Consider the following 26,964-nt stretch of genomic DNA (forward strand, 5'->3'; position numbering starts at 1 on the left):
ACCCCTATATTAGTTTCTTATGACTGCTACAACAAATTACCACGCAAATGTATCATCCTGTAGTTCTAGAGGTCAGAGGTCAAACATGGGTCTCACGGGGCTACACTGCAGATGTCAGCAGGACCTCATTCTTTCTGGAGCCTGTAGGGGAAAGCTCCTTTTCCAGCCTTTTCCAGCTTCTAGAGGATGCCTGCATGCCTCCGTTCAAGGCCTCCTCTGTCTATCTTCAGTGGCAGAAGTGGAGCATCTCCCCTTCTCTCTGACCTCTGCTCCCATCCTTTCATCTTTTCTCTCTGACTCTAATGCTACCACCTCCCTCTTAGAAGGATCCTTATGCTTACACCTGGTCCACCTGAATAATCCAGGACCATCTCTCCATCTCAAGGTCCTTAACTTAATCACCTGTGCAAAGTCACTTTTGTTATGTAAGGAAACAGATTCACAAATTCCAGAAATTAAAATGTTGATATCTTGAGTAGGAGTAAGAGGCAGTATTATTTAGCCCTTCATACCTCCTCTTGAAGTTCTTCTAACCTCTTGACTTAGAATTAGTTTCTTTTCCTCTGGACTCCACAATCGGGTGTTTATTGTCGTCTTTTTAAAATCTTTTTTCAGTGCGGTGTGTTTGATGTACGATATTGTGTGAGTTACGGACGCACAGCATAGTGACTCAGAATGTTTTAAGTTTCACTCCATTCATAGTTCTTATAAAATATTGGCTATATTTCATGCATTGTGCAGTATATTCTTGCAACCTACTTATTTTATACAAAACAGCTTGTACTTGTTAACCCTCTGCTCTCATTTTGTCCCTCCCCTGTTCCCTCCCCGCACTGGTAACCACAAGTTTGTCTCCTCTATCTGTGAGTCTGTTTATTTTTTGTTATATTCACTAGTTTGTTAGATTATACATTTCTAAGAATTTGTCCATTTCTTCTAGGTTGTCCATTTTATAAGCCTGTGATTGTTCATAGTAGTCTCTAATGATCCTCTGTATTTCTGTGGTGTTGATTGTAGTTTTACTTTTCCCCCTCTGATTTTATTGATTTGTGCCCTCTCTCTTTTTTTTTCTTGATGATCCTGGCTAAAGGTTTATCCATTTTGAAAAGATTTCAAAGAACCAGCTCTTAGTTTAATCTTGTCTATTATTTTTGTTTAATCTTTTCTATTGTTTTTTAAGTCTCTAGTTCATTTATTTCTGCTCTGATCTTTACTATATCTCTCCTCCTGTCAACTTTGGATTTTGCTTGTTCTTCCTTTTCTAGTTCCTATAGGTGTAAAGATAAGTTGTTTATTTGAGATTTTTTAATTGTTTCCCTAGATAAGCTTGTACTGCAATAAACTTTCCCCTTAAAAGTATCTTTGCTGAGTTGCATAGGTTGTTTCCATTTTCATTTGCCTCCGGGTACTTTTTATGTCTTCTTTGATTTCTTCAGTGACACATTGGTTGTTCAGTAACATATTGTGCAGCTTTCACACGCTTATGCTTTTTTGCAGTTTTTTTTTTCTTATAGTTGATTTATATGCATGTATCTTTAATATGGGGATTTTTAGAACTTTGAAATTTGGGGTTAATCTTACTACCTTTACTGTTATTTTTCTTGCTGGCAATTTCATCTGTGCAGTCAGACTGGTCTAAATCTGTGACTGAAGCCCCTGGATTTCCTCTGTGTATAGGAGGGTGTTGCCTTGTGAGTTGAGTATGAGAGCAGATCAAGGAGCAGAATTTCTCACATGAAGCTCTGCTCTACCGAGCAGCACTGATTTCTCAGTTCCCTCATCTGTAACATGGAAAAAATTATCATATTTGCCACATGTGTTTCTTGTGCTAATGAATTAACACAGGAAAATTACTTAGAACTGTGACTGGCATATAATATTCCCTCAAAACTATTAGTTATTATTACTTCCCATTGTGAGATTATTATAAGTATTAAACAGATGGCAGATAGACCACAGCACCATGCCTGGCACACAGTGAATTCTTCGCACAGTCTAGGTTTTTATTTATCATCGTCACATGGATTAAACACAATGGTTAGAAAATTCAGAGTAGTGAAGTAAATGCTGTGTTTTAAACATAGGAGTCTCATGAAACAGACAGAAATGTATGCCAATCTGCATAATTTCAGGCTTTCTTATTCTCAGGCATAGTCTGGTCATGAAGTTAAAAGTTAAGAAGGTTAATAATGTTGTGATGGATAGATTTTTATTAGCCTCTATGATAAAATAATAATCATCACTGCAGGCTTTTAAATATTACAAAGTATTTTTAAATATTACAAAGTATTTTTAAATATATCATCTCATGGGGCCTTAAAGTGACTTAATGTTACCTCCAGGCAGTATCTAGCAATCTAACGGCTATTTGATTATTGAAGCTTCCTGAATTAGTATCATCTCTGTCACATAATAGCCGTTGTGTCCTTTATACCACAGGCTATTCAAGGGTTACACATTTGTTTCCAAGGCAAATTGAGCCATTCCACTCAAAAGTTTACAGTAAATAGAATAGAAACTTGTGGAATCATCTTCCTCTATCACAAATGAAGCAACAGCAAAGTGGTACAGCATCTCAGCTGTTCCAAGTTCCTCAAATCAGTTTTACTTTTGCAAAACCTGCCCTCCGACTTCCTATATCCTGTGAGCTGCCTTATGAACAACATGACCGGCAGCCACGTTTGTTGTAATTTTTTAAATATGTGGAAAAAAAGCAAGATATCAACCATGTATTACCTTAACCAAGATGCCAAATTGTCTAACTTGTTTCTCCAGGCCAGCAGTCCAACAACTGGGACAGCTCCCAGGAGCCAGTCAAGGTTGTCTGTCTGTCCATCCACTCAGGACATCTGCAGGTAAGTGTGCAGCAAACGAGCCTGTTTGGTGCTTTTAGACCAGTGTTTTGTACTCTTGTTGTATATATTGAGGCTGTGTGACTCTTGCTGCTGTCTTGTCTTGTCTGTGGATAATTTATATCAGCCTGATTTTTTTTTTCCTTTACTACATTTTCCTCATTTGATCTTTGTTTGCCAACTTTGGGTCCATGCTGTCATTTTCATCTCTCTCTCTTTCTGTTTCCCATGGCTGTCCTCTCCTTTCCAATTCCCATGGCTTTCCTCCCCATCCCAATCCCTCATCCTTTGCCTGCTGCTTTGTCTAGATCTGCCATCTCACATGACATGTCAGGAGCCTCACTTGAGCACAGCAACTCTGTCACAGTGCTGAGCCCTGCTAGGCAGGAGCCTGGTAAGAAACCAGTAACACAGAAGTCTAGGAGGAGGAGGCGGGCATCTCAGAGGTACGAGCATGCCCAAGAACAGGGGAGAGGGAGAAGAAGCGACTTTCACCTCCACGTTCCCAGCCCCCGATACAGTGAGACCGACACAGATTCTTCAGACTCATCTTCCACCCGTGAGAGTCACTGGATTCAAGCAAAGAGAAGAGCCCAAGTGAAGTTCCGCCTGTCGCGGAGAAGAAGGAGAAATAACAAAACAAGCGGAAACCTGGATGAGTCTTCTGCTCCTAATGAAATCAATCCAGTACATTTGAGATCCAACGATAGAAAGCACACGGAGCTGACCAGCTGTGAGAGCTGCTCTTTAAACCTGCACAGAGCAAAAGGCACAACGTATGAAGGATGTGGTGTCTCCCTGTCGAGAGGGTCCTCTGAGAGTAAAAGACCCTCAAGGAAGCAACAGGAGAGCAGAGGTGGGGACCACCACAGGGATCCTCAACTCCTACATCGGTGTGGGCAAAATGAAACAACAATCAAGAGAAGATTTTCGGGGACAGATTCCAGCACTGAAATGCTGGTGGTCAAAAGTGGCAAGTCTGCTGGTGATGCGGGGTTCCAGGAGCCTCCTGCCACGGACCGTGACGGGTCTGATCATTTACAAGCATGCAGGTCAGTCTCTCCAGAGAAAGATTTGATGCCCCCCAAAATATACCTCCTCCCGCTGTGAGTTACATGTGTGTGTGTCCCCTGCCCTCAAAACATAACATTTATTCATACTGTTATTTGTCCGATTGTATATAAGGTGATAAAATGAGCAAAGGGATGGGGAGAATGATGCACAAATATCCATGGTTTTGAAAGCTGTTCCAAAACAGTTAGCTTTCCCCTTCTCCCTTCTTTTAACTGAAAGATGATTTATCCTGGTCAAAGAATTGACAAAACGAGACCTGTCCCCTCTCTCAGTAAAGACAAGAATTGTGGAGGAAACACGAATGAGAGTGTGAGATCTTAGTTGAAATCTGGTGAACTTTTAGCTCCCTGACAGTGGATATTCAAGGCTTGGGGGGATTAAGGTCAGATTTTTGTACCAGGAAAGTCTCCTCTGCAGTTGGTGCCAATTTGTTCTCCAGTTGTCTGACTCAGCAGGTAATTCAAGACTGAAAGGACACAGCAACAGGTCACAGATGCACCAGCGGGGCTGCTGGGACCTTCTGAGAAGCATTAACTTTGGCGATAACCATGTACTAAAAAGTTTCAACATGCAGACAATTCATGTTAATATCTATGAGGCTACTTGCTTGCACTTTTTACCCAATTGGATACAATTTTCAGAATAATTTAAAATTAAAAAAAAATAATGTGACTACCCAAGCTAGTTTGCACCAATGAGACAATTTAAAACAAAACAAATATTTTGAATGTTCCTATTACCCAATCATTTAAGTTTCTTGGTTTCTGTTTGGGAGCAAGTCAAGGTTTGGTGTGTGTGGTTTTTTTTGTTTGTTTGTTTGTTTTTTGCATAATGCTTGGTTTGGGGGCTTGCTTTTACAAAACTTTTACTTTATAAAATGTGTGTGTGTGTGTTTTCATGTGAATCACAGGACCCAGAGAGAGCTTCCTATGTTCATTCAGGGCAGGATGAGTAGGAAAATTAATCTCTGGATATAAATAATATTATAACGGCTTGTTTCTCTGAAAATTTTATGGGTCGTTCAAAAAACTCTCATTTACTTATTCACTCAGGCATTTATTGATTATAGTGCATCAGGCTTTTATTGCAGGCACTTGACATCTGAGAGCTTACTGTCTGGTGGGGATGAACACAAACTATGCCACAGTTAATCGCAGTTGAGATAAGTGATGTAGGAGTGTATAACGAGGAAAGTAGATCTGTGCTGGGAGATCAGAGAAGGACTGTCTTAAGGAAGTGACGAACTGCCTGTGGCCCAGGCATGACGGGAACTAATCGAGGAAGGAACAGGGAAGGGTGTGCAGACAGCATGCCACTGGGGTCTGGGGAACCGAAAGCTGCTGCTGCTGCTGCTGGGGTATAGAGAGGGAGGGGGCACTGGTGGGGATGAGGTCAGAGAGGTGGGGAGGGCCGTGCAAAGCACGCTAAGGGAGTTAAACGAGAAGTGACACCGTTTGACCCATATACTGAAGCAAGCAAGTTTCTTGTAATCTTTTGACTATGATTTAAGTGTGGCTTCGCTACAGTGTCTGGGGACAGAATAAAACACTACTTCTAGTCTAGACTAAGAACTCCTCACTAATAAACATCTGTGGTCATTCCCCAAATCTACTTTCAATGTAATTTCATGGAAGACAGTTAAAGAAGCTAGTTGTAGACTTAATGGTAATTAGAGAAAAAGGAATGCTTGCAATTAGAGTCATAGTGGCTGGCTCTCCAAACTTAAAAGCACTGCTCTGGAGAAAAAGAATATTCAACATAGACGCCTATTAATAAAATGATATCAGTGGGCCTATAGTTATTTCTTGCTGTGGGTTATTGTCAAAATATACCCACTAAGCAAATCCTATGGGCCATATATTATACTGGGAGCTGAGGATAAAAAGTGACAGAAAGACTTGATTCTTCACTCAAGTGGCCTATTAACTAGTGACAGAAGTTGAATGTACACTTGCAAAGATGAAAGTTCAAGATTTTAGAAGAGGAATACTACAGGAATTTGGAAAAAAGGGAAATTGCTGGGAGCTACCACAACCTGGGATCCCCTTAAGAGCTGGGGTTGGGACTGAGGAAAGGAGAAGCTAGCCTGGCAGAGAGGCCTGGTGGGCATCCAGGCCCTTGGGGCAGGTTGAGCAGGACCCCCTCAGGTGGAGAGGATTCCCCCACTGCCAGGTCATCAGGAACAACTGAACGCTTGGCATTGGTAAAGGCAGACTCTACAGGAGTCAAGGATGACTCCAGATCTTGGACCTTGGGAGGCAGTAAAAGCTGGTGCTACTGACAGAAACAGAAGTGTCAGAGGCCAGCTAAATTGGGAAAGACAATGAGTTCAATTATAGGCAGGCTGTTTGTGGTAGTGCAGGATCAGCTATTGAGCAGACGACATGAGTCATATCACTGAAATGCCGGAGGGCAGTCCAGGCTTAGTCTGAGTGGTTTTTTCAAGCATTAGTGAACTATACACAGACTGACATTAAATCGCTGCATATTTCCACTGGTCATTCACGTGATGTCTGAGCACAGGACAATCACACCAAGATATTAATAGTGAAAATCTTCTCAAGGCCAGAGAGGATCTGGGTACCGTTCTCAGGGGGCGGACTGGAAAGTGAATGACATCTGTAAAGGCTGTAGATGGGACCAGCTTGAGCACCAGGGTCCCCGTGTAGGACAGGAATGTGAACTTGCACTCCTGCCACTTCAGACATGAACAAGCAGGACCAGTCTCAGCCAGAACCGCAAAGCAGAAGCAGCTTCTAAGCCCCTTCTTCCTTGTTTCTTCCTGGTATTTAGTCCCACAAGGACACTCTACCCACTACCCACTCTACCCACTACCCACTACCCACTCTACCCTCCCTCATCAAAGCCTTATGCAGAGAAACTGTCTCTGTTAGCAACCTACAACTTAGAGGAAATTTAAATCATCATGCCATCATGCCATCATGCCATCATACCCACACTTGTGGAATGGAAAAGATTTTGCCTTTTTTTACATAAAAAAATTATGTTAGCTTATGCTTGAAACTTTTCAATAGCCTCTTAGTCGCCATCGGTGGTGAGTTCAAAATCGTTAATAGAATTTACAAGGGTCTGAATGATCTGTCAAACCAGCCTCCTCAGCTTCAACAGCATTGTTAACAATGACCACTCATGCTGGTCTGTCTTCAGGTCTCTGAAAGAGCCATGCTCTCACCTTTCAGGAATGCCTTCATATTATCCGATCTTCACTTCATCAGATTAATTCTAATCATTTCTATTTAATTTAGATGTCATTCCTTTAGGGAAAACTTTGTGATTCCCTAACCAACACTCAGGTCACCTTCATTTCCATATCGTCTTTTAAAACTGTTATTGCAATATTGTTCATTTATTATATTGTATTAGTTTCAGGTGTACAGAATAGTGATTCAGTCAACATATCCTAATTTTTTTAATATATTTATTTTTATTGGAGGATAATTGCCTTAGAGAATTTTGCTGTTTTCTGTCAAACCTCAACATGAATCAGCCATAGGTATACATATATCCCCTCCCTTTTGAAACACACTTTCATCTCCCTCCCCATCCCACCATTCTAGGTTGATACACAGCCCCTGTTTGAGTTCCCTGAGCCACACAGCAAATTCCCATTGACTATCTATTTTACATATGGTAATATTAAGTTTCTATGTTACTCTTCCCATACACTTCACCCTCTCCTCCCCTCTCCCCATGTCCATAAGTCTATTCTCTATGTCTGTTTCTCCATTGCTGCCCTGTAAATGAATTCTTCAGTACCATTTTTCTAGATTCTGTATATATGCATTAGTATACAATATTTATCTTTCTCTTTCTGACTTACTTCACTCTGTGTAATAGGGTCTAGGTTCATCCACCTTGTTAGAAGTGCCTCAAAGGTGTTCCTTTTATGGCTGAGTAATATTCCATTGTGTATATATACCACAACTTCTTTATCCATTCATCTGTTCGTGGACATGTAGGTTGTTTCCATATTCTAGCTATAGTAAATAGTGCTGCAGTGAACACTGGGATCCATGTGTCTTTTTCCATTTTGGTTTCCTCAGGGTATATGCCTAAGAGTGGGATTGATGGGTCATTTGGTGGTTTTATTCCTAGTTTTTTAAGGAATCTTCATACTGTCTTCCATAGTGGCTATAAATGTGTATTTACATTCCCATCAACTGCAAGAGTTCCCTTTTCTCGACACCTTCTCCAGCATTTATTTTTTGCAGACTTTTTCATGATGGCGATTCTGACTGATGTGAGGTGATGTCTCATTGTAGTTTTGATTTGCCTTTCTCTAATAATGAGCAATGTTGAGCATCTTTTTATATGTTTGTTAGCCATCTGTATGTCTTCTTTGGAGAAATCTGTTTAGCTCTTCTTCCCACTTTTTGATTGGGTTGTTTTTTTGGTATTCAGTTGTATGATCTGCTTGTATATTTTGGAAATTAATCCTTTGTCAGTTGTTTCCTTTGCCATTATTTTTTCCCATTCTGAGGTTGTCTTTCACCTTGCTTATAGTTTCCTTTGCTGTGAGAAAGCTTTTAAGTTTAATCAAGTCCCACTTGTTTACTTTGGTTTTTATTTCTATTACTCTATGAGGTGGGTCATAGAAGATCTTGCTTTGATTTATATCATCGAGTGTTCTGCCTTTGTTTTCCTCTAAGAATTTTATAGTTTCTAGTCTTACATTTAAGTCTTTAATCCATTTTGAGTTTATTTTTGTGTAAAGTGTTAGGAAGTGTTCTAATTTCATTCTTTTACATGGAGCTGTCCAGTTTTCCCAGCACCATTTATTGAAGAGGCTGTCTTTGTTCCATTGTATATTCTTGCCTCCTTTGTCAAAAATAAAGTACCCATAGGTGCATGGGTTTATTTCTGGGCTTACTATCTTGTTAGATTGTTCTATATTTCTGTTTTTGTTCCAGTACCATACTGCCTTGATGACTGTAGTTTTGTAGTATAATCTGAAGTCAGAGAAGGTTGATTCCTGCAGTTCCATTCTTTCTCAAGACTGCTTTGGCTATTCAGGGTCTTTCGTGTTACCATATGAATTGTGAAATTTTTTGTTCTAGTTCTGTGAAAAATGTCATTAGTAATTTGATAGGGATCACATTGAATCTGTAGATTGTGTTTGGTAGTATAGTCATTTTCACAATACTGATTCCTCCTACCCAGGAACATGGAATGTCTCTCAATCTGTTTATGTCATCTTTGATTTCTTTCACTATTGTCTTATAATTTTCTGTGTACAGTTATTTTGTCTCCTTAGGTAAGTTTCTTCCTAAATATTTAATTCTTTTTGTTGCAATGGTGAATGGGACTGATTCCTTAATTTCTCTTTCTGATTTTTCATTATTAGTGTATAGAAATGCAAGTGATATCTGTGTACTGATTTTGTATCCTGCAGCTTTGCTAAATTCACTTATTAGCTCGAATAATTTTCTGATACTATCTTTAGGGTTTTCTATGTAGAGTATCATGTCATCTGCAAACAGTGAGAGCTTTACTTCTCTTTTTCCAATCTAGATTCCTTTATTTATTTTTCTTCTCTGATTTCTGTGCTTGGACTTCCAGAAGTATGTTGAATAATAGTAATGAGAGTGGACACCCTTGTCTTGTTCCTGATCTTAGGGGGAATGCTTTCAGTTTTTCACCATTGAGAATAATGTTTGCTATAGGGTTATCTTATATGGCCTTTACTATGTTAAGGTTGGTTCCTTCTATGCCCATTTTCTGAAGAGTTTTAATCATAGATGGGTGTTGAATTTTGTCAAAGGCTTTTTCTGCATCTGTTGAGATTTTTGTATAGTGTTTATCTTTTGATTTGTTAATATGATGTATCCCACTGATTGATTTGCATATATTGAAGAATCCTTGCATCCCTGAAATAAACCCAACTTGATCTTTGTGTATAAGCTTTTTGATGTATTGCCGAATTCCATTGGTTAAAATTTTGTTGAGGATTTTCGCATCTATGTTCATCAGTGATATTGGCCTGTAGTTTTCTTTTCGTGTGTCATCTTTGTCCAATTTTGGTATCAGGGTGATGGATGCCTCATAGAATGAGTTTGGAAGTGTTCCTTCCTCTTCAATTTTTTGAAAGAGTTTTAGAACGATAGGCATTAGCTTTTCTCTAAACGTTTGATAGAATTCTCCTGTGAAGCCATCTTGTCCTGAGATTTTGTTTTTTGGGGGAGATTTTTTATCATAACTTGAAGTTAAGTGATTTTATTTGGGTTGTTCATAATTTCTATTTCTTCCTGGTTCAGTCTTGGAAGATTGAACTTTTCTAAGAATCTGTCCATTTCTTCCAGGTTATCCATTTTATTGCCATATAGTTATTCATAATCTCTTATAATCCTTTGTATTTCTACATTGTCTGTTGTAACCTCTCCTTTTTCATTTCTAATTTTGTTGATTTGATTCTTCTCTTTTTCTTCATGAGTCTAGCCAAAGGTTTGTTAATTTTGTTTATCTTCTCAAATAACCAGCTTTTAGTTTTACTAATCTTTACTTATTGTTTCTTTCATTTCTTTTTCACTTATTTCTGCTTGGATCTTTATGATTTCTTTCCTTCTGATAATTTAGGGGGCTTTTTATCTTATTTTTCCAGTTGTTTTAGGTGTAAAGTTAGATTTTCTATTCGACATTTTTCTTGTTCCTTGAGGTAGGATTGTGTTGCTATAAACTTCCTTCTTAGAACTTCTTTTGCTGCATCCCATACGTTTTGAGTTGTTGTGTCTCACTGTCATTTTTTTCTAGAAATTTTTTTATTTCCCTTTTGATTTCTTCAGTAACCTGTTGGTTATTCAGAAATGTATTGTTTAATCTCCATGTGTTTGTGTTTCTTACAGTTTTTTTTCTTGTAGGTGATGCCTAGTCTTACAGCGTTTTAGTCAGAGAAGATGCTTGATATGATTTAAATTTTCTTTAATTTACTGAGGTTTGATTTGTGACCCAAGATGTGGTCTATCCTGGAGAATGTTCCATGTGCACTTGCAAAGAAGGTGTATTCTGCATTTGGATGGACTGTGCTGAAGATATCATTGAGATCCATCTTATCTAATGTATCATTTAAGACTTGTGCTTCTTTATTATTTTTCTGTTTTGATGATCTGCTCATTGGTGTGAGAAGGGTGTTAAAGTCTCCTATTATTATTGTGCTACCATCAATTTCTCCTTTTATGTCTGTTAGTGTTTGCCTTATGTATTGAGGTGCTTCTTTGTTGGGTGCATTGTTATGTTTTCCTCTTGGACTGATCCCTTGTTTATTATGTAGTATCCTTCCTTATCTCTTGTAATCTTCTTTATTTTAAGGTCTATTTTGTCTGATATGAGAATTGCTACTCCAGCTTTCTTTTGCTTCCCATTTGCATGGAATATATTTTTCCATCCTCTCACTTTCAGTCTGTATGTGTCTTTAGGTCTGAAGTGGGTTTCTTGTAGACAGCATATATATATATATATATATATATATATAATGTCTTGTTTTTGTATCCATTCAGCCAGTCTGTGTCTTTTGGTTGGAACATTTAATCCATTTACATTTGAAGTAAATATTGATATTTATGTTCCTATTGCCATTTTTTTAATTGTTTGGAGTTGATTTTGTAGATCTTTTTTCTTCTTTTGTATTTCTTAACTATATAAGTCCCTTTAACATTTATTGTAAAGCTGGTTTGATGGTACTGAATTCTCTTTAACTTTTGCTTATCTGAAAAGCTTTTTATTTCTCCATCATTTTTGAGTGAGATTCTTGCTGGGTACAATAATCTTGGTTGTAGATTTTTCTCTTTCAGTACTTTAAATATATCCTGCCATTCCCTTCTGGCCTGCAGAATTTATGCTGAAAGATCAGCTGTTAAACTTATGGGGTTTCCCTTCTATGTTACTTGTTGCTTTTCCCTTGCTCCTTTTAATATTCTTTCTTTGTGTTTAGTCTTCATTAGTTTGATTAGTATGTGTCTTGGTGTGTTTCTTCTTGGGTTTATCCTATATGGGACTCTGTGTCTCTTGGTGGAGAAGGCAATGGCAACCCACTCCAGTACTCTTGCCTGGAAAATCCCGTGGATGGAGGAGCCTAGCGGGCTGCAGTTCATAGGATCGCTAAGAGTTGGACATGACTGAGTGACTTCACTTTCACTTTTCACTTTCATGCATCGGAGAAGGAAGTGGCAACCCACTCCAGTGTTCTTGCCTGGAGAATCCCAAGGACAGCAGGGTCATACAGAGTTGGACACGACTGAAGCGACTTAGCAGCAGCAGCAGCAGTGCCTCTTGAAGTTGATTGACTATTTCCTTTTCCATGTTGGGGAAATTTTCAACTACAATCTCTTCAAAACTTTTCTCATACCCTTTCTTTTTCTCTTCTTCTGAGACCCCTAAAATTTGAATGTTGGTGCATTTGATATTGTCCCAGAGGTCTCTGAGATGATTGTCAATTCTTTTCATTCTTTTTACTTTATTCTGCTCTTCAGAAGTTATTTCCATCATTCTATCTTCCAGCTCACTGATTTGTTCTTCTGCTTCAGATACTCTGCTATTGATTCCTTCCAGAGTATTTTTATTTTCAGTAATTGTGTTGTATGTTTATTCTTTAATTCTTTTAATTCTTTAATTCTTTTAGGTCTTTGTTAATTAATTCTTGCTTTTTCTTCATTTTGTTTTCAAGGTTTTAGATCTTTATTATCATTATTCTGAATTCTTTTTCAGGTAGTTTGCCTATTTCCTCTTCATTTATTTGGACTTCTGTGTTTCTAATTTGTTCTTCATTTGTGTAGTATTTCTCTGCCTTTTCGTTATTTTTTTTTTTAACTTATTGTGTTTGAGGTCTCCTTTTCTCAGGCTTCAGGGTTAAATTCTTTCTTCCTTTTGGTTTCTGCCCTCCTAAGGTTGGTCCTTTGGTTTGTGTAAGCATCATACAGGGTGATATTTGTGCTGAGTTTTTTGGTTTATTTCTTTTTCCTCTGATGGGCAAGGCTGACTGAGGTGGTAATCTTGTCTGCTGATTATTGGGTTTGTATTTTTGTTTTATTGTTTAGATGAGGTGTCTTGCACAGGGTTCTACTGGTGGTTGGATGATGTTGAGTCTTGTATTCCAGTGGCTTCCTTTGTGTGAGTTCTCACAATTTGATACTCCCTAGGGTTAGTTCTCTGGTATCTTGGAGTCTGCTCCTATTACAAAGATTCAGGACTTTATCTCTGGTCAGGAATGAAGATTCCACAAGTAGTTTGTTATGGCATTAAGTGAGATTAAAACAAATACTCAAACATGAGAAACCAAAGGGGAACCCTAGATAAATGGCAGTTACAAAATCAGGCAAATAATAATTAAAATAATGGAATATACACATATACATATACATATACACCCATAAGCAAAGTCATAACAGTCCAACAAAAATAAAGTACAGTTGATTGACCCAGTGAACAAAGGAAATCAAAAATTATGTTTACCAGTTAAGAATAAAACTAACTGAAGCACAAACTGGAAAACAAAAAAGCAAGGTGCCAAGTGGGGAATAAAGCAATGAAAACAAGACTAACAAGTATGTTGAAAGGAAAGCAAAGAAAGATGAGAAAGCAAGAACAGATATGCAAAGTTAAATAGAGGTAGATGAAGAAGATTTATATACATTGGAGATCAACTTCAAGGGGGAAACAACAGTAGAAAAGGCAGCCAAAGGAATAAATGTAGAAAAAATATAATAGTTTTAAAAAATTAAAAATTAAAATTGTAAAAAAGAGAAAAGAAAAAGAAAGAAAGGGGAAAAAAAAAAGGAGGAAAACTCCACACAACTGCAAAGGGCCAACGTAGAGGCAGAGGTTTATAACAATAAAAAGTGTGACTGAATACACACACATATATATACACACCCATAAGCAAAATCAAAACAGTCCAACAAAAATAAAGTACAACAAATTGACCTGACGAACAAAGGAAACCAAAAATTATATCTACCAGTTAAGAACAAAACTAACTAAAGCACAAACTGGAAAACAAAACTAAAGCAAGATGCCAATTGGGGAATAAAGCAATGAAAATGAAACTAACAAATATGTTGAGAGGAAAGGAAGGAAAGAAAGAATAGGAATGCAAAGTTAAATAGAGGTAGATAAAGAAGATTTATATACATTGAAGATTAGCTGCAAGGGGAAAAGAATAGTAGGAAAAGCAAACAAAGGAATAAATGTAGAAAAATCATAATAGGTTAAAAAAATTAAAATCAAAAAAAGAAAAGGAAAACTCCACAGAGCTGCAAAAGCCCAATGTAGAGGCAGAGGTTTATGACAACAAAAAATGTGACTTAGTGGAAAAAAAGCTCAAAAATTTAATTAGATTTCATAATGCCAATAAAATCTACAACTACAACAGAGGGGGAAAACACACACACACAAATCCAATAGAACAAGTGAAAACGTAAGAATAAGTCACTGCTGTCAGAGTCACTGCTGTCAGAGTCCTTTCCCTCACTGGGAGTCACAGTCCACCTCACCTCCCTAGGATGCCCTCCAACACTTTGCTGCTCTCTGGACCTGCTCTGGGGGCAGCTCAGAATCTAATCTGGTCCTATGCCTGTGTGTTCTTGCTTCCAATGTCCACAGCTATCAGAACTAATGTGTTTTCCTTTGTGGGAGCTCTCAAAGTCCTTTAATATATTCCATAGACATGGAGTCTGCCTAGTTGACTGTGGAAATTTAATCTGCAGCTTGTATAGCTGGTGGGAAAGTTTTGGGTCTTCTTCCTTAGCCACACTGCCCCTGGGTTTCAATTGTAGTTTTATTTCCACCTCTGGATGGGGGATCATCCACTGGGGTTTGCTTCTGAGGCTGCCCTGGAGGACTTGGATTTGCCCCTGTGAGGGCCAAGTGTGGAGGAGGTGCAGCTGCTTGGGTCACAGTGGTTCTGGCAGCACCAGGTACTCAGGGGAGTTGGCAGCTAAGGCAGCAGGAAATACAATGCTCTAGAAGGGTATAGCAACCAGTATTGGCCAATACACTCCAGTATTATTGCTTAGAGAAGCCCCCTGATGGAGAAGCTTGGCAGACCACAGTCTACAGGGTCACAAAGAGTTGGACACAACCAAAGCGACCCTGCATGTATAGACACAAGATTTTTTTTTTTTTCTTTTTTTTTGCCTGTGGCAGCTCTGCCCTAGTGAGAGTTGAGTGTGAAGGTGGTGAAACTGCTTGGCTTGCAGGGACCCTGGGTGCACCAAGTGTGCAGAACACGGATGTAATTCCTCTGCCCCAGGAGTTATGGCCCTGTCTGAGTCTTTTTTTAAGACTCTTGTAGCTGGAAATGAGAAGGCCTCTTTCTTTCACCAGTCTTTCTCTATAGCTCTGCCCCTTCAGGCACTTAGAGGGATCCCTTGCCTGGGGTCCTTGTCTGTTGTTGGTGCATCAAGCACATAGAGGGGGCCCCCTGGCTGGGTTCCTACTCTGTAGATCAGCATGTCAGGCACTTGAAGTGACAATCTGAGTGGTGTCCTACTCTGTGGTTCTGGCGCATCAGTCTCTTAAAGAAGCACCCTGGGTGGGGTACTATTCAGTGCATCAGGTGTTTGATGGGCCAGCCTCTCTATTGTTCAGCTGCCAATGCTGGTGTGTGGGAAGAGAGAGGCTATGGTGATGGCTCCACCCCCTATGCATGACTCAGCAGTTTTGCCTTGCTTCCATGGCTGCCTGGCTTTCCTCCATAGGCATTTCCCACCCCAATCTCCTCCCTCAAATCCCCTTGATTTGTCTCTCTGCAGTTAACAGCAGCCCTCATCCTGGGATTGCTCCACAATCCCTAAATTCCAGCTCCTAGCTGCTGCGCCTTCCAGGGGAACCTGCATCCCTGTCTGGGGTCTGTATGACTGTGGCAAGGACTGTCTGATTTTCATTCCGTTTAGGCTGCCACAGATCAACCGTTTCACTCCCAGCCTTAAATGTTTCTCCTCTGACTCAGACAATTGCCCCGATGTGGAGATCAGGCCTCTGTTTCAGTTCCCCCACCCACTAAGGGCAGGTCCAGTCCTACTAACACTCCTGTTTTTCCTACCGAGTTCCTTTGTCCTACCACATTTTGCATGCTCCTATATATTCTTTTCCACTGGTCAGGTCCTCCTGTCCACTCTCAGCTGCTGTTCTGCATGCACTTCTGTGTCTGAAGCTGTGTTCCTGATGTATCTGTGGAAAAGAGATGGACTCCACGTCCACCTGCTCCTCCACCGTCTTGTTCTCCCCTGACTATCACCTAATTTTTAATTGCCAACATCTATGTCTTTTCATAGTTGAAGATATCAGGTTTGTTTTCTACAGTGTCCAAAGTGCTTGGCAGATAGCACATATTCAATATACAGTTTTTGACTGAACAGATTTGGGGAAAATGAATTTTTCAAAGGGAGTCCTTCTTCCTGTGTGAAATCATAGTAGTCAGTGGTGGGTTGCCTCACCTGTGGTAGAGCCCCATATAGAGCGTACTCTTCACCAGCTGTTGGCGGATATCAGTGTCAACCACGGGGCCTAGTCAAAGGCAGACCCTGCCCCCACCCCCAGGGTCTCTGATGCCTTCCTCTGGGGTTGGGCCATGACTCTGTACTTCTAATACATTCCCAAGTGATACAGATGCTGCTCATCTAGGGATCACAATTTAAGAACCTCTGTTTGAAGCTACAAATTCTCCCTGGTAAAGACTGAGTGTGTGAAGCATAATCAGAGTTTTCTGTCATCCTCTGCTCAGCACTGACACAAAGCACAAAATCAGGTCACCTTCCTGATTTCCCACCATCATCCCAGTGTGGGGTGGGTCATCAGACTGAAACCATAGGCTGACAAAGTCCCGGCTTTACCAGGAACTCAGCTGTCATCATTTGACTATTATTTCCCTTCAAATCCACTTCCCCATCCTAACTGCCCCTTCTTGCAAAAATTTTCCTGTTTTTGACAATTTTTCCTTCTCATTGAGTATATCTGGTCCCAACCAAGTCCTGCCACTTCTTCTTCTGGATGCTGCTTTGATCTGGGTCCTCTTCCCCATTACCACCGTACCCTTATGACTGACTCTCTTCTACCTGTCTGTTCTCCCTCTTCATCCATGCTTTACCTAGTTGTGGTCTGGACTCATCTACCAGGTTAAAATTGGCTGAAACTAGTTAAAATGAGCTTGATGTATTAGTGACAGAAATTGAAAATCAGGTATACAGATGTCTCACGATCTTCAGAGAGTCAGGCAATGTGGCTCCCTTGCTTCCATGCCTTCTCTCTGTGGTTCTTATTTTCTCTGACTCCAGTCAAGCTCCCTTTGTACAGCAGAGAATAAGCATTGTGGACAAAAACAGTGGCAGCCTTGCATTTTACAGTGGCTTCACAGGAAAGTAAACGTTCTCTTCAAGCAGTTTCATGAAATCCCAGAGAAGGAATAGAATTAGCCTTTCTTAGGTCACATCTGTAGGCTAACCACTGTCAGCAGGTCACTATGCTTGGGCTATGTCCTGAGTGAAAGGGTTGGATATAAAATGTAGCTGCTGGCAACCCCTTCAGAAACTTATGAATTGGGGAATGAATATTCTAACACCAAAAAGAATAGCACCAGTACCAGAAGAAGTGGGAAAAGAATTATGAGCAGGAAAAAGCAAAACAAACAAACAAACAAACAGTACAAGGCCCCACTGTATAGCACAGGAAACTATATTCAAATGATAAAACATATTGGAAAGAATATAAAAAAGAATATATATGTGTGTGTCTCTGTGTGTGTGTACTTAGTTGCTCAGTCATGTCTGACTCTTTGCGACCCCATGGACTGAAGTCCGCCAGGCTCCTCTGTCCATGGGGGTTCTCCAGGCAAGCATATGAAAGAATGTTGTTGAATCATGCAAAGACGACAGGATTCTTGGCCCCCAGAAGAGAAGAATTCAATCCGGGGCCAGAGACGAGGCTTGATCCCTCAGAGGTTTTGTGTAATAAAATTTTATTAAAGTATAAAGGAGATAGAGAAAACTTCTGACATAGGCATCAGAAGGGGACAGAAAGAGTGTCCCCCGCCCCCCGCTAGTCTTCACCTGGATGTTATATAGTCACCAGCAGTCTGTTTATAAAAGAAAGGAATGTCTTAAAACTAAGCATGGCACCAGGCTCCTCACCCATAAGATACATTTTGGAATAATCTTGGCACTAAATGGTTCATTCTGGGCCATAAAATGATTAACTTGAATCTTGAAGAAGGGCAGATCACCATACAAATAGTTTCATTTACATAGATTCAGTTCAGTTCAGTTCAGTTCAGTCTCTCAGTTGTATCCAACTCTTTGCAACCCCATGAATCGCAACCAGCCAGGCCTCCCTATCACCAACTCCCGGAGTTCAGATTCACGTCCATCGAGTCAGTGATGCCATCCAGCCATCTCATCCTCTGTTGTCCCCTTCTCCTCCTGCCCCCAATCCCTCCCAGCATCAGAGTCTTTTCCAGTGAGTCAACTCTTCACATGAGGTGGCCAAAGTACTGGAGTTTCAGCTTTAGCATCATTCCTTCCAAAGAAATCCCAGGGTTGATCTCCTTCAGAATGGACTGGTTTGATCTCCTTGCAGTCCAAGGGACTCTCAAGAGTCTTCTCCAACACCACAGTTCAAAAGCATCAATTCTTCGGCGCTCAGCTTTCTTCACATAGATTAGGGGAACAATATATGAGTATAACATGCTGGTTTGTTAAGTGGGTTCTGAGCCAAGAGGTGGAACTGACTTGAAGACAGAGTTTGGGGTAAATGCATAGTACATTAGCATAGCTGAAGATAAACATTTCCATAAGAAAAATGCATTGGTTATCTCTAGGTTTGAGAATATTTAACTTCAGGTGAAACCAGGTGTCATTATGGCAACACAGTATTTTAAGAGAAACCTCCTTTTAAATTTGTATAGAGAAGGAAAAAATATCTCTAGTTTGTTTCCTCTTGCCGCTTAAGAGAGATAAAAATATCTGACACTTGCAGGCTATTTCCTCCATTTGGAGACCCCTGGCCTTCCTGCCTGTTACCCTCTCACATACTGGAGAGGAATATATCCCTCCTCCAGGAATATATATATATGGCTTCCCTGGTAGTTCAGTTGGTAAAGAATCTGCCTGCAATGCAGGAGACCCAGGTTTGATCCCTGGATGGGGAAGATCCCCTGGAGAAATAAATGGTAACCCACCCCAGTATTCTTGCCAAGAAAATCCCTTGGAGAGAAGAGCCTGGCAGGCTACTGTCCATGGGATTTCCAAGAGTTGGACACAGCTTAGCAACTAAAACACCAACATATTTATTAAATATATATATATATTTATATATATAATATGTTTGTTGTTCAGTCAGTTATGTCCAATTCTTTGTGACCCCTTGGACTACAGCACACCAGGCTTCCCTGTCCTTCACTATCTTCTGGAGTTTGCTCAAACTCATGTCCATTGAGTTGATGATGTCATCCAACCATCTCATCCTCTGTCACCCCCTTCTCCTCCTGCCCTCAATCTTTCCCAGCATTAGCATCTTTTACAATGAGTCAGCTCTTCACATCAGGTGGTCAAAGTATTGGAGCTTCAGCTTCAACATCAATCCTTCAAATGAACGTTGATAGTTGATTTCATTTAGGATTGACTGGCTTGATCTCCTTGATGTCCAAGGGACTCTCAAGAATCCTTCTCCAACACCACAGATAAAAAGCATCAATTCTTCAGCACTCAGCCTTCTTTCTGGTCCAACTCTCACATCCATACATGACTCCTAGAAAAACCATAGAGTCACTTTGCTATACAGCAGAAATTAAACAACACTGTAAATCAACTATACTTCAATTTTTTTTTAAGTAATGTTCAACTACCATCAAATCCAATTCTTCCCTTCCTAAATATTTGTCATCTTTTCCAAATGCCCATATTTAGATATGTTTCCTTATTTTTATCCTCTTCCATGAAGCTTTTCCAGACTATTCTGAACCATGGTGACCTTTTCCTTCTTGCAATTTCCACAATCTTTATAGTCTGTATCAGGTGTTTAGTATTGTCATTTGTTGGTAGTTTCATGTGTATTGGTTCCCTTTTCTCTACACAGCAAGCCACTTGAAGGTAGGAATCTTGTCTCACACCTGTTTTCCTCCCTATGCAGTGAATGTGCTAAGTCACTTTAGTCATGTCTGACTATTTGTGACCCACTTTAAGCACAATTTTCTCTCCCTGTCATCCTGTGTGCCTGCTTGCTCACTTATTTACACATTGAGCAACTATTTCTTAGAAATTTACTCTGTATCAAAGCAAGTTTTTAGCTGGAAATACAGTGGAAAATGCAGTAATAGCTTCATCCCTAATGAATTTATATTCCATGTGGTAAGACATGATCAAACAGGTATTTTTTTTTTTTAATCCATGAATAAATAAAGCTAAAGGAACATACACCTAGTAGAACAAAGCAAGTTTCCCTGAGGAACTAATAATTAAAGAACAATCCAAAGGAGTAAAAAGAAGAGATATTTTACTTTAGGAAAAAAGATACAGCACAAGTGAGCACACAAAGATAAGCAAGATTTGAAGGAAGAGGATTTCCTTGTGGCCCAGCAGGGAGCAGGAGGGGGGGGGGGTGGGAACCAACTGTGAGCTCCTTAACAGCCACAGTTAGGAGTTTGGAAGATATCCTAATGACAAGGGGAAATTTCTGTAGACTTTCAAGTAAAAGAAAGACATTTTCACTTTTATGTTTTGGAAAAACACTCAAGCTTCTTTTGGAAAATAGATAGGAAGGACAAGATAGAAGCCAAAGAAACCCAGTTAGAAAGTCAATGCTGTGTTCTGGGAAAGAAGGTGATAGAGGCTGTAAGAATAAAAAGAAGTAGATGAGGGGCTTGCCTGGCAGTCCAATATTTAGGACTCTGCCTTTCCAATGCAAGGGGATGCAGCTTCAATCCCTGGTCAGGGAACTAAGATCCCACATGCCTTGTGGTATAGCCAAAAAATACAATAAATAAAATAGGCAAGCAAAAAAATTTGCTGTATAGCACAGAGAACTATTTTTTAAAAAAAGAAAGAAAAAGTAGATGGATTTTTAAAGTATTTTGAAAGTAAATCAAGTATAACTTGATGATTAAGTATCTGTGGAGCTGATCTCATGTTTCTGATTTAGATAACTGGGTAGAGTTTATTACTGTTTACTATAGAGAGAACACACTGTTTAGGAGGCAGATAGAAAAGAAGAGGAATTCAATTTTTGACACGATAGTCTGAGGCACAAAATAGACATCCAGAGAGAGATATTGAAGAGACATATATAGGTCTGGAGGTCAGAAGAGGCATTGCAACTTTAGATGAAGATTAGGAGGTCTTGGGCCAATAGGTGGCAATTGGTGAGTTCTCCCATAGGAAACTGTAAACTGAGAAAATTCGGGCATGGAGAACCCCATGGAACGGCAGCATTTAATGGACCTGGGACAGAGCAAGGAGAAGGTGGAAACCAAGGTGTGTGTGAAGGAAAGAGAGAATGGATGGAGGTGGACACAGAGGGCAAATGGGGGGCCTGCTCCTGCATTTAGAGAGCCGTTGAGCTCAGAGAGAGAAAGATGTTGAAGACACAGAAAACTGGGTGGATTGCTTATGTATTGAGGCACCAAAAAGGATGGAGCCCAAAGCACAAAATAGAAGGGTTGCTATGGTAAAGAAAATAGGTGTCTTTCTTTCCAATAGAAGTGAATGAGGAAGTGGTAGATATGATCAAATGCCGATCTACTGATTATAAAATTTCTTTTTATGGCCTTAAAGAATGAGGGGAGTTTGCATGGTTGAACATCCATGGAAATTTGAATTTCAGATAAGCAAGTAGTTTTTCACTGGAGCACACTCATAACGTAAAAAGTATTTGTTGTTTATCTGAAATTCAAATTTCACTAGGCATGCTGATATCTTTTTTTCTAAGTCCAGCAGTGCTAAGAATAGAAAGAGAGAAAAAGCACACTGAAAGCACTGCTGGGACTAATAACTCAGCTTATGGGACTGCAGCTGCAGGAAGTGCAATTTCCCTTTGCAGCTCATCATTTAAATGCAGATACCACCAAAGGAGGCAATTGGACACACACCTCCAGGAGTGACATCATGAAATAGCCAGGTTCCACACTTAGCACAGCTTCATAGATTTATCCATATATGTCCCCAGAAAAAGTTGAAAAATTAAAACTAAGTCAAATATGCTTTACAACTAAGATGTTTAAAGCAAAGTAACATTCCACTGAGCAGTTTTTCTCTCAATATCTATTTAGCGGGGGTGGGGGGTGGGGGGTAAATACTGCTCTTTACCTTCTCCTTTTAAGCAGTTATGAAGATCACTGGGAAGGCTAGGTTCATAGATTCATGGTCCATCCTGGTCACTTTCCAGTCTGTTCTGTGAGGACCCCTGAATATCAGCACACTTATTATCTATTGTTACCAAACCAAATTTGGGTTCTGGTAAAGAAAAAGTACACCATTTATTGCAGGCACCAAGCAATGAGTCCAGGGCAGCTAGTACTCAAAACACCCAAACTCCTCGATGGGTGTCAGTAAACCATTTTTAAAGGCCAGGTGAAGAAGAGAGTCACAGGGAATACAATCAGCTTGTGCACAGTTCTCTGATTGGTTGATGATGAGGTAACAGGGCAGGATCATGGGGTTAACACTATCAGTCATCAGATGCCAGTAAGTCTGAGGACGACATGCTCATGGTCATCATAAGTTCTTCCATTTGATATGGGTTTTAGCATCTATAAAACCACTCAGCTGATGTGTATCAGATACTGCTATCCAGATACTTCATAGAGGAGCTATGGCAGAGGATATGGGAATGGGTTTGATTTGGGAAGGCCCCATAGGGTCCTCCCTGGAGAAGGGAAAGGCTACCCACTCCAGTATTCTGGCCTGGAGTCAGACATGACTGAGCGACTTTCACTTCACTTCACATAGGGTCCTGCTCGGTTATACTATTTCTTCCTTGGACATATCATTTCCTGGGAGTCTCTTTCTTCCAAAGCCTCTAATTGTGAAAGCATTCTTTGTAATAGTTAATAGCCTGTGTCTTATTTTCTGTTAGTCCTAGATTTATATGCACTCCATAGATTTTTGTTTGTTTGTTTTACTTTCGCTGCATATTCTGCTACTTCTTTCTATTAGTCATTTTGTACAAACAATGAGACCAACATTCAGTTGTCAACGTCCATTCCATGAATGAAAGATAAGTTGTTCACCATCTTCAACATTCAGATGAGAAAGTTTACTTGAAGTGGCCTAGAGAGAAACATTCATTTCCAAGAGTTAACAGAATTTATTGTCTTCCTTATGCCTTTGCTTTGGTTTGCTGAGTCTTGTAGGCATTAATAGCAACCTTTCTCCTGTTCATTCTAAATTATAGCTGAATTGGTACAAAATGCAGGCACGAATATTACCTCCAGAGATGAGTTACTCAGGGTGACTCCACACAGAGTCACAAGGTCTCACTTTCAATTCTTGCTTTCTCTTTACTTGGAGCAGGCAGGCTACAAAAGGCGAAGTGGCCCTCTCTTCATTTATATGAAAAAAAAGGAGAAAAATCAACATATTTTTCAAATAGATTCATTGCTAGTCTAATACACGTTTTAGAACTAATTTCTTTCCTAGAAGTGAATAATTTTGAATTCTTTGCAGTCCTCAGCAAAAATTGAAACATACATGATGCTTCTTTATTTTACAGAGTAAAAGTTCTCGAAAAGAAATTTATGACATCACATTTTAATATTTTGTGTGATTTCACATGAAATTTCAGCATTTATCTCAGTAATTTGTATAAATTTTGAATAAACAGGAACAATGAAGACACTGAAATTTATGTGTGTGTGTGTAACATATAGAAACAAACTTGAAAGGCTAGGAGAAATGGCAGGTTTTTTTTCTTTTTTCTGTCTTTCGATGATACATCTTATCTTAGCAGGCTTTTTTATTTGTAATTGTTCTGAGTTTAGGAGATAATCTTTTGAGAAACAAAATGACAGTGTCATCAATAATACTAATTGTCTTGACTAGTAAATTATCTTACATGACCAAAATCAAGTGAGTTGATTCATTACCTTCAATTTGGCTAATGAAGCCACTCTGATTTTTGAAAAGAACATGCATTCTGTAGGCCAATTATTTACAAGTAGTGATTTTAGAAAGAAGAAAAGAGAAACAATAGAAATTTTCTGCCTATAAATATGTCTTAGAGTAAATTTGAATCAAGCAGGAATTTTCCAACTTTGGAAAGCTTCAGGCAGAAGTAGATAGAAGTATCATGCTCCTTCAGAGGTAAAAGTCGGTGTCTATGTATTATGAAGCAGTTTACACTTTACTATGTTTGTCTTTGTGTTATAATTTCCATGATTGTTAAATAACCAACTATACCAAAGTGCAAAATACTGAATAAGTAGGAATATCAGTTAGACTGAGTTTATCTACTTCTTATTTAAGGACAATATGTATTTAAAATTTACAGTTATCTTGAACTTTCTTTAATGAATTTATATCTGTTTGGCAATATGCAAAAAGAACAGAAAAGAAAAACACCCTCTCTCTTTCAGTCACACAAATTCCTTTTTAATCCTATGTATTTAGATATTTATGCAAACAGAAAATGAACACTAGGTAAATATTGGGTACAGTACTTGTTGCTACCAAATCATGATTTATATCTGAGAGTGTATTTATAGCTTGAACATTTCCTGCATTCCATATTTGAGTCCTTATCTTCTTTGTAGCCATTGCAGAGTAGTTCTACATTCATTTTATTTTTTTAATATAAATTTATTTATTTTAATTGGAGCCTAATTACTTTACAATATTGTAAATTTCTGCAATCACCTCAGACATAGGTAAATTTAAATACAGTGTCTAATTCGGTTCAGAAGTTAAGATGCCCCAGGGATTTGCGTTCTGTTTATGAAACTCGGACTCTCAAACTCAGACCTCCCTACTCCCTACTGTCAGAGGCAGTAAGGATTCCAGAGGGCTCAGTTCTCTTCCATTAACTTGCAGGTTTATGCAGGACTGAAGATACCAGAGTTCCTGGGTTTAAGACGCTTCTTGGAGGGGGCTTTTACTTTAGACATTATACTGAAGTCTTTCCTCTTTCCTTCATGATTATCTAACAAGTAATCATCAAAACCTCTCTATTTTCTGCCTTAGTTGCACCATTTTGTGCTTGTCTGTCCCTTTGAGCCTCACCTGAACAAATTCTGAGTTTCTGTATTTTAGAGACTTGGGGTTTAGGCTAGCTTGCAACTCTGAGAGTGTTAACTAAAATGTTTTGCCACAGTTTCAGACAATAGCAAGGTAGAAAAGGAGGAATAAAGAAAGAAAAAATAGTAACTAGAATAAAATAGAAGTCATAAACACTATCAAAATGTCCATGACTGGACCCTGGTTCCAGTCAGCACTTAAAAGGCTCAAAATTCCACCAGGCAGTGATGGAAAGAACCAGAAAGCCCACCTCACCCTGCAGTTCTCAATCTGGGCTGCTGGTTAGAGTCACGGGGAAATTTTTTTTAAGTGTTGCTACCAGGGCTTCATGCAGATCCCTTTAAAAGTGATGTTGTAAAGTAATTAGCTTCCAATTAAAATAAATAAATTTAAATTAAAAATAAATAAATAAATAAAAGTGATGTCTCAGCAACAGCAAAACTTTAAAAGTCTCCCAGATGGGAACTTCCCTGATGGTCCAGTGGTTAAGAATCCCCAACGCAGGGGACACAGATTCGATCTTGGTCAGGGGACTAAGAGCTCACACACTGAGAGCAACTGAGCCCGAGAGGTGCAACTAGAGAAAGCTCACACACCAAAACAAAGACCCAGAACTGCCAAAATAAATAAAATGAAAAACTAGAACTTCCAGATGGTTTTAATGCGCAGCCAGGGTGAACTCATTTGCTCCCAGAAGATACATGTGTCTTAAGAACGCTACTTAGGACAGAAGTCCAACTGGCGGCTTGTCTGTGATCTGGTCACAGTAGGACAGAATCTGGGATGAGAAATAGTACAGATAATTTCCTCTTGGCTCTTGAAACCATTTGGGACAGGGGTTCCCAAAAGTGACAACTCAATTGGAGGACATACAATATACAATTGTCTTTCACAGTTTTCATCTTGGATGAAACCTTAAATTTCTCATCTAGTTGCAACTTACTTATAGATGACATGATAGGAAATAAAATCAAACTAAATCCATAGTTTGCAAAGGATAATCCCTTCACTAGTAACACCAGAATCATGTGGGAAGTTGTTAGGCATGCAGACCATTGGGTTCCAACTTAGACTTACTGAATCAGAAACTCTGGGAGGACACCCGGCCCCTAGTTTGACAGACCCTTGCCCTCTGTGTGAGTCTGATGCATGCTTACTTTGGGGACCCACTGAAGGAGAGACTGCAGAAGAGAAAACATACAGTTGAATAGAATGTGTTCACACTTTCACGGGGTAATCATAGGGTTCTAGAGAGGGTCAAGAAGTCTGATGCAAATCTGCACAAAGCAAGTAAAGGGGATGATACATGTTTATATTTGGTAACTTTCTATGTCCTTTTAAAATTATTTAATATTTTTTCATACGTATATGTATATATAAATATATGGTTTTGTGTATGAATAGATATAGAGACATAGATGAATTGCAAGCTGAAACCAAGATTGCTGGGAGAAATATCAATAACCTCAGATATGCAGATGACACCACCTTTATGGCAGAAAGTGAAGAAGAACTAAAGAGCCTCTTGATGAAAGTGAAAGAGAAGAGTGGAAAAGTTGGCTTAAAGCTCAACATTCAGAAAATTAAGATCATGGCATCCAGTCCCATCACTTCATGAAAAATAGATGGGCAAACAGTGGAAACAGTAAGAGATTTTATTTTCTTGGGCTCCAAAATCCCTGCAGATGGTTATTGCAGCCATGTAATTAAAAGATGCTTGATCCTTGGAAGGAAAGCTATGATCAACATAGACAGCATATTAAAAAGCAGAGACAAAAAAAAAAAAAAAGCAGAGACATTACTTTGCCAAC

The 26,964-nt window shown here is 39.3% G+C and overlaps 1 protein-coding gene and 1 long non-coding RNA gene across 4 annotated transcripts in view; one reads left to right on the plus strand and one right to left on the minus strand.

Annotated features, from left to right (window-relative positions):
- The first annotated feature begins 2,533 nt into the window (after positions 1-2,533).
- The window catches only part of MARCHF1 (membrane associated ring-CH-type finger 1), a 138,279-nt gene continuing 113,848 nt past the window's right edge, over positions 2,534-26,964 (plus strand). The window contains exons 1-2 of one of the 3 annotated variants that reach the window (XM_069593354.1): positions 2,654-2,855; positions 3,161-3,904. In XM_069593354.1, coding sequence (XP_069449455.1) covers positions 2,656-2,855; positions 3,161-3,904 — 944 coding nt within the window. In that variant the 5' untranslated portion in view covers positions 2,654-2,655. Of the gene's footprint in view, positions 2,856-3,160; positions 3,905-26,964 lie in introns of those variants that run through there. The other 2 variants (XM_069593353.1, XM_069593352.1) reach the window with 2 other exon arrangements.
- LOC138442075 (uncharacterized) lies at positions 19,264-23,454 on the minus strand. Its single transcript, XR_011257535.1, has 3 exons — positions 23,350-23,454; positions 22,229-22,375; positions 19,264-19,676 (listed from the first exon to the last, which is right to left on the minus strand). It is a non-coding gene; the product is annotated as an uncharacterized lncRNA (long non-coding RNA).

Source organism: Ovis canadensis, chromosome 6 (genome assembly GCF_042477335.2).
Source record: "Ovis canadensis isolate MfBH-ARS-UI-01 breed Bighorn chromosome 6, ARS-UI_OviCan_v2, whole genome shotgun sequence".
NCBI lineage: Eukaryota > Metazoa > Chordata > Mammalia > Artiodactyla > Bovidae > Ovis > Ovis canadensis.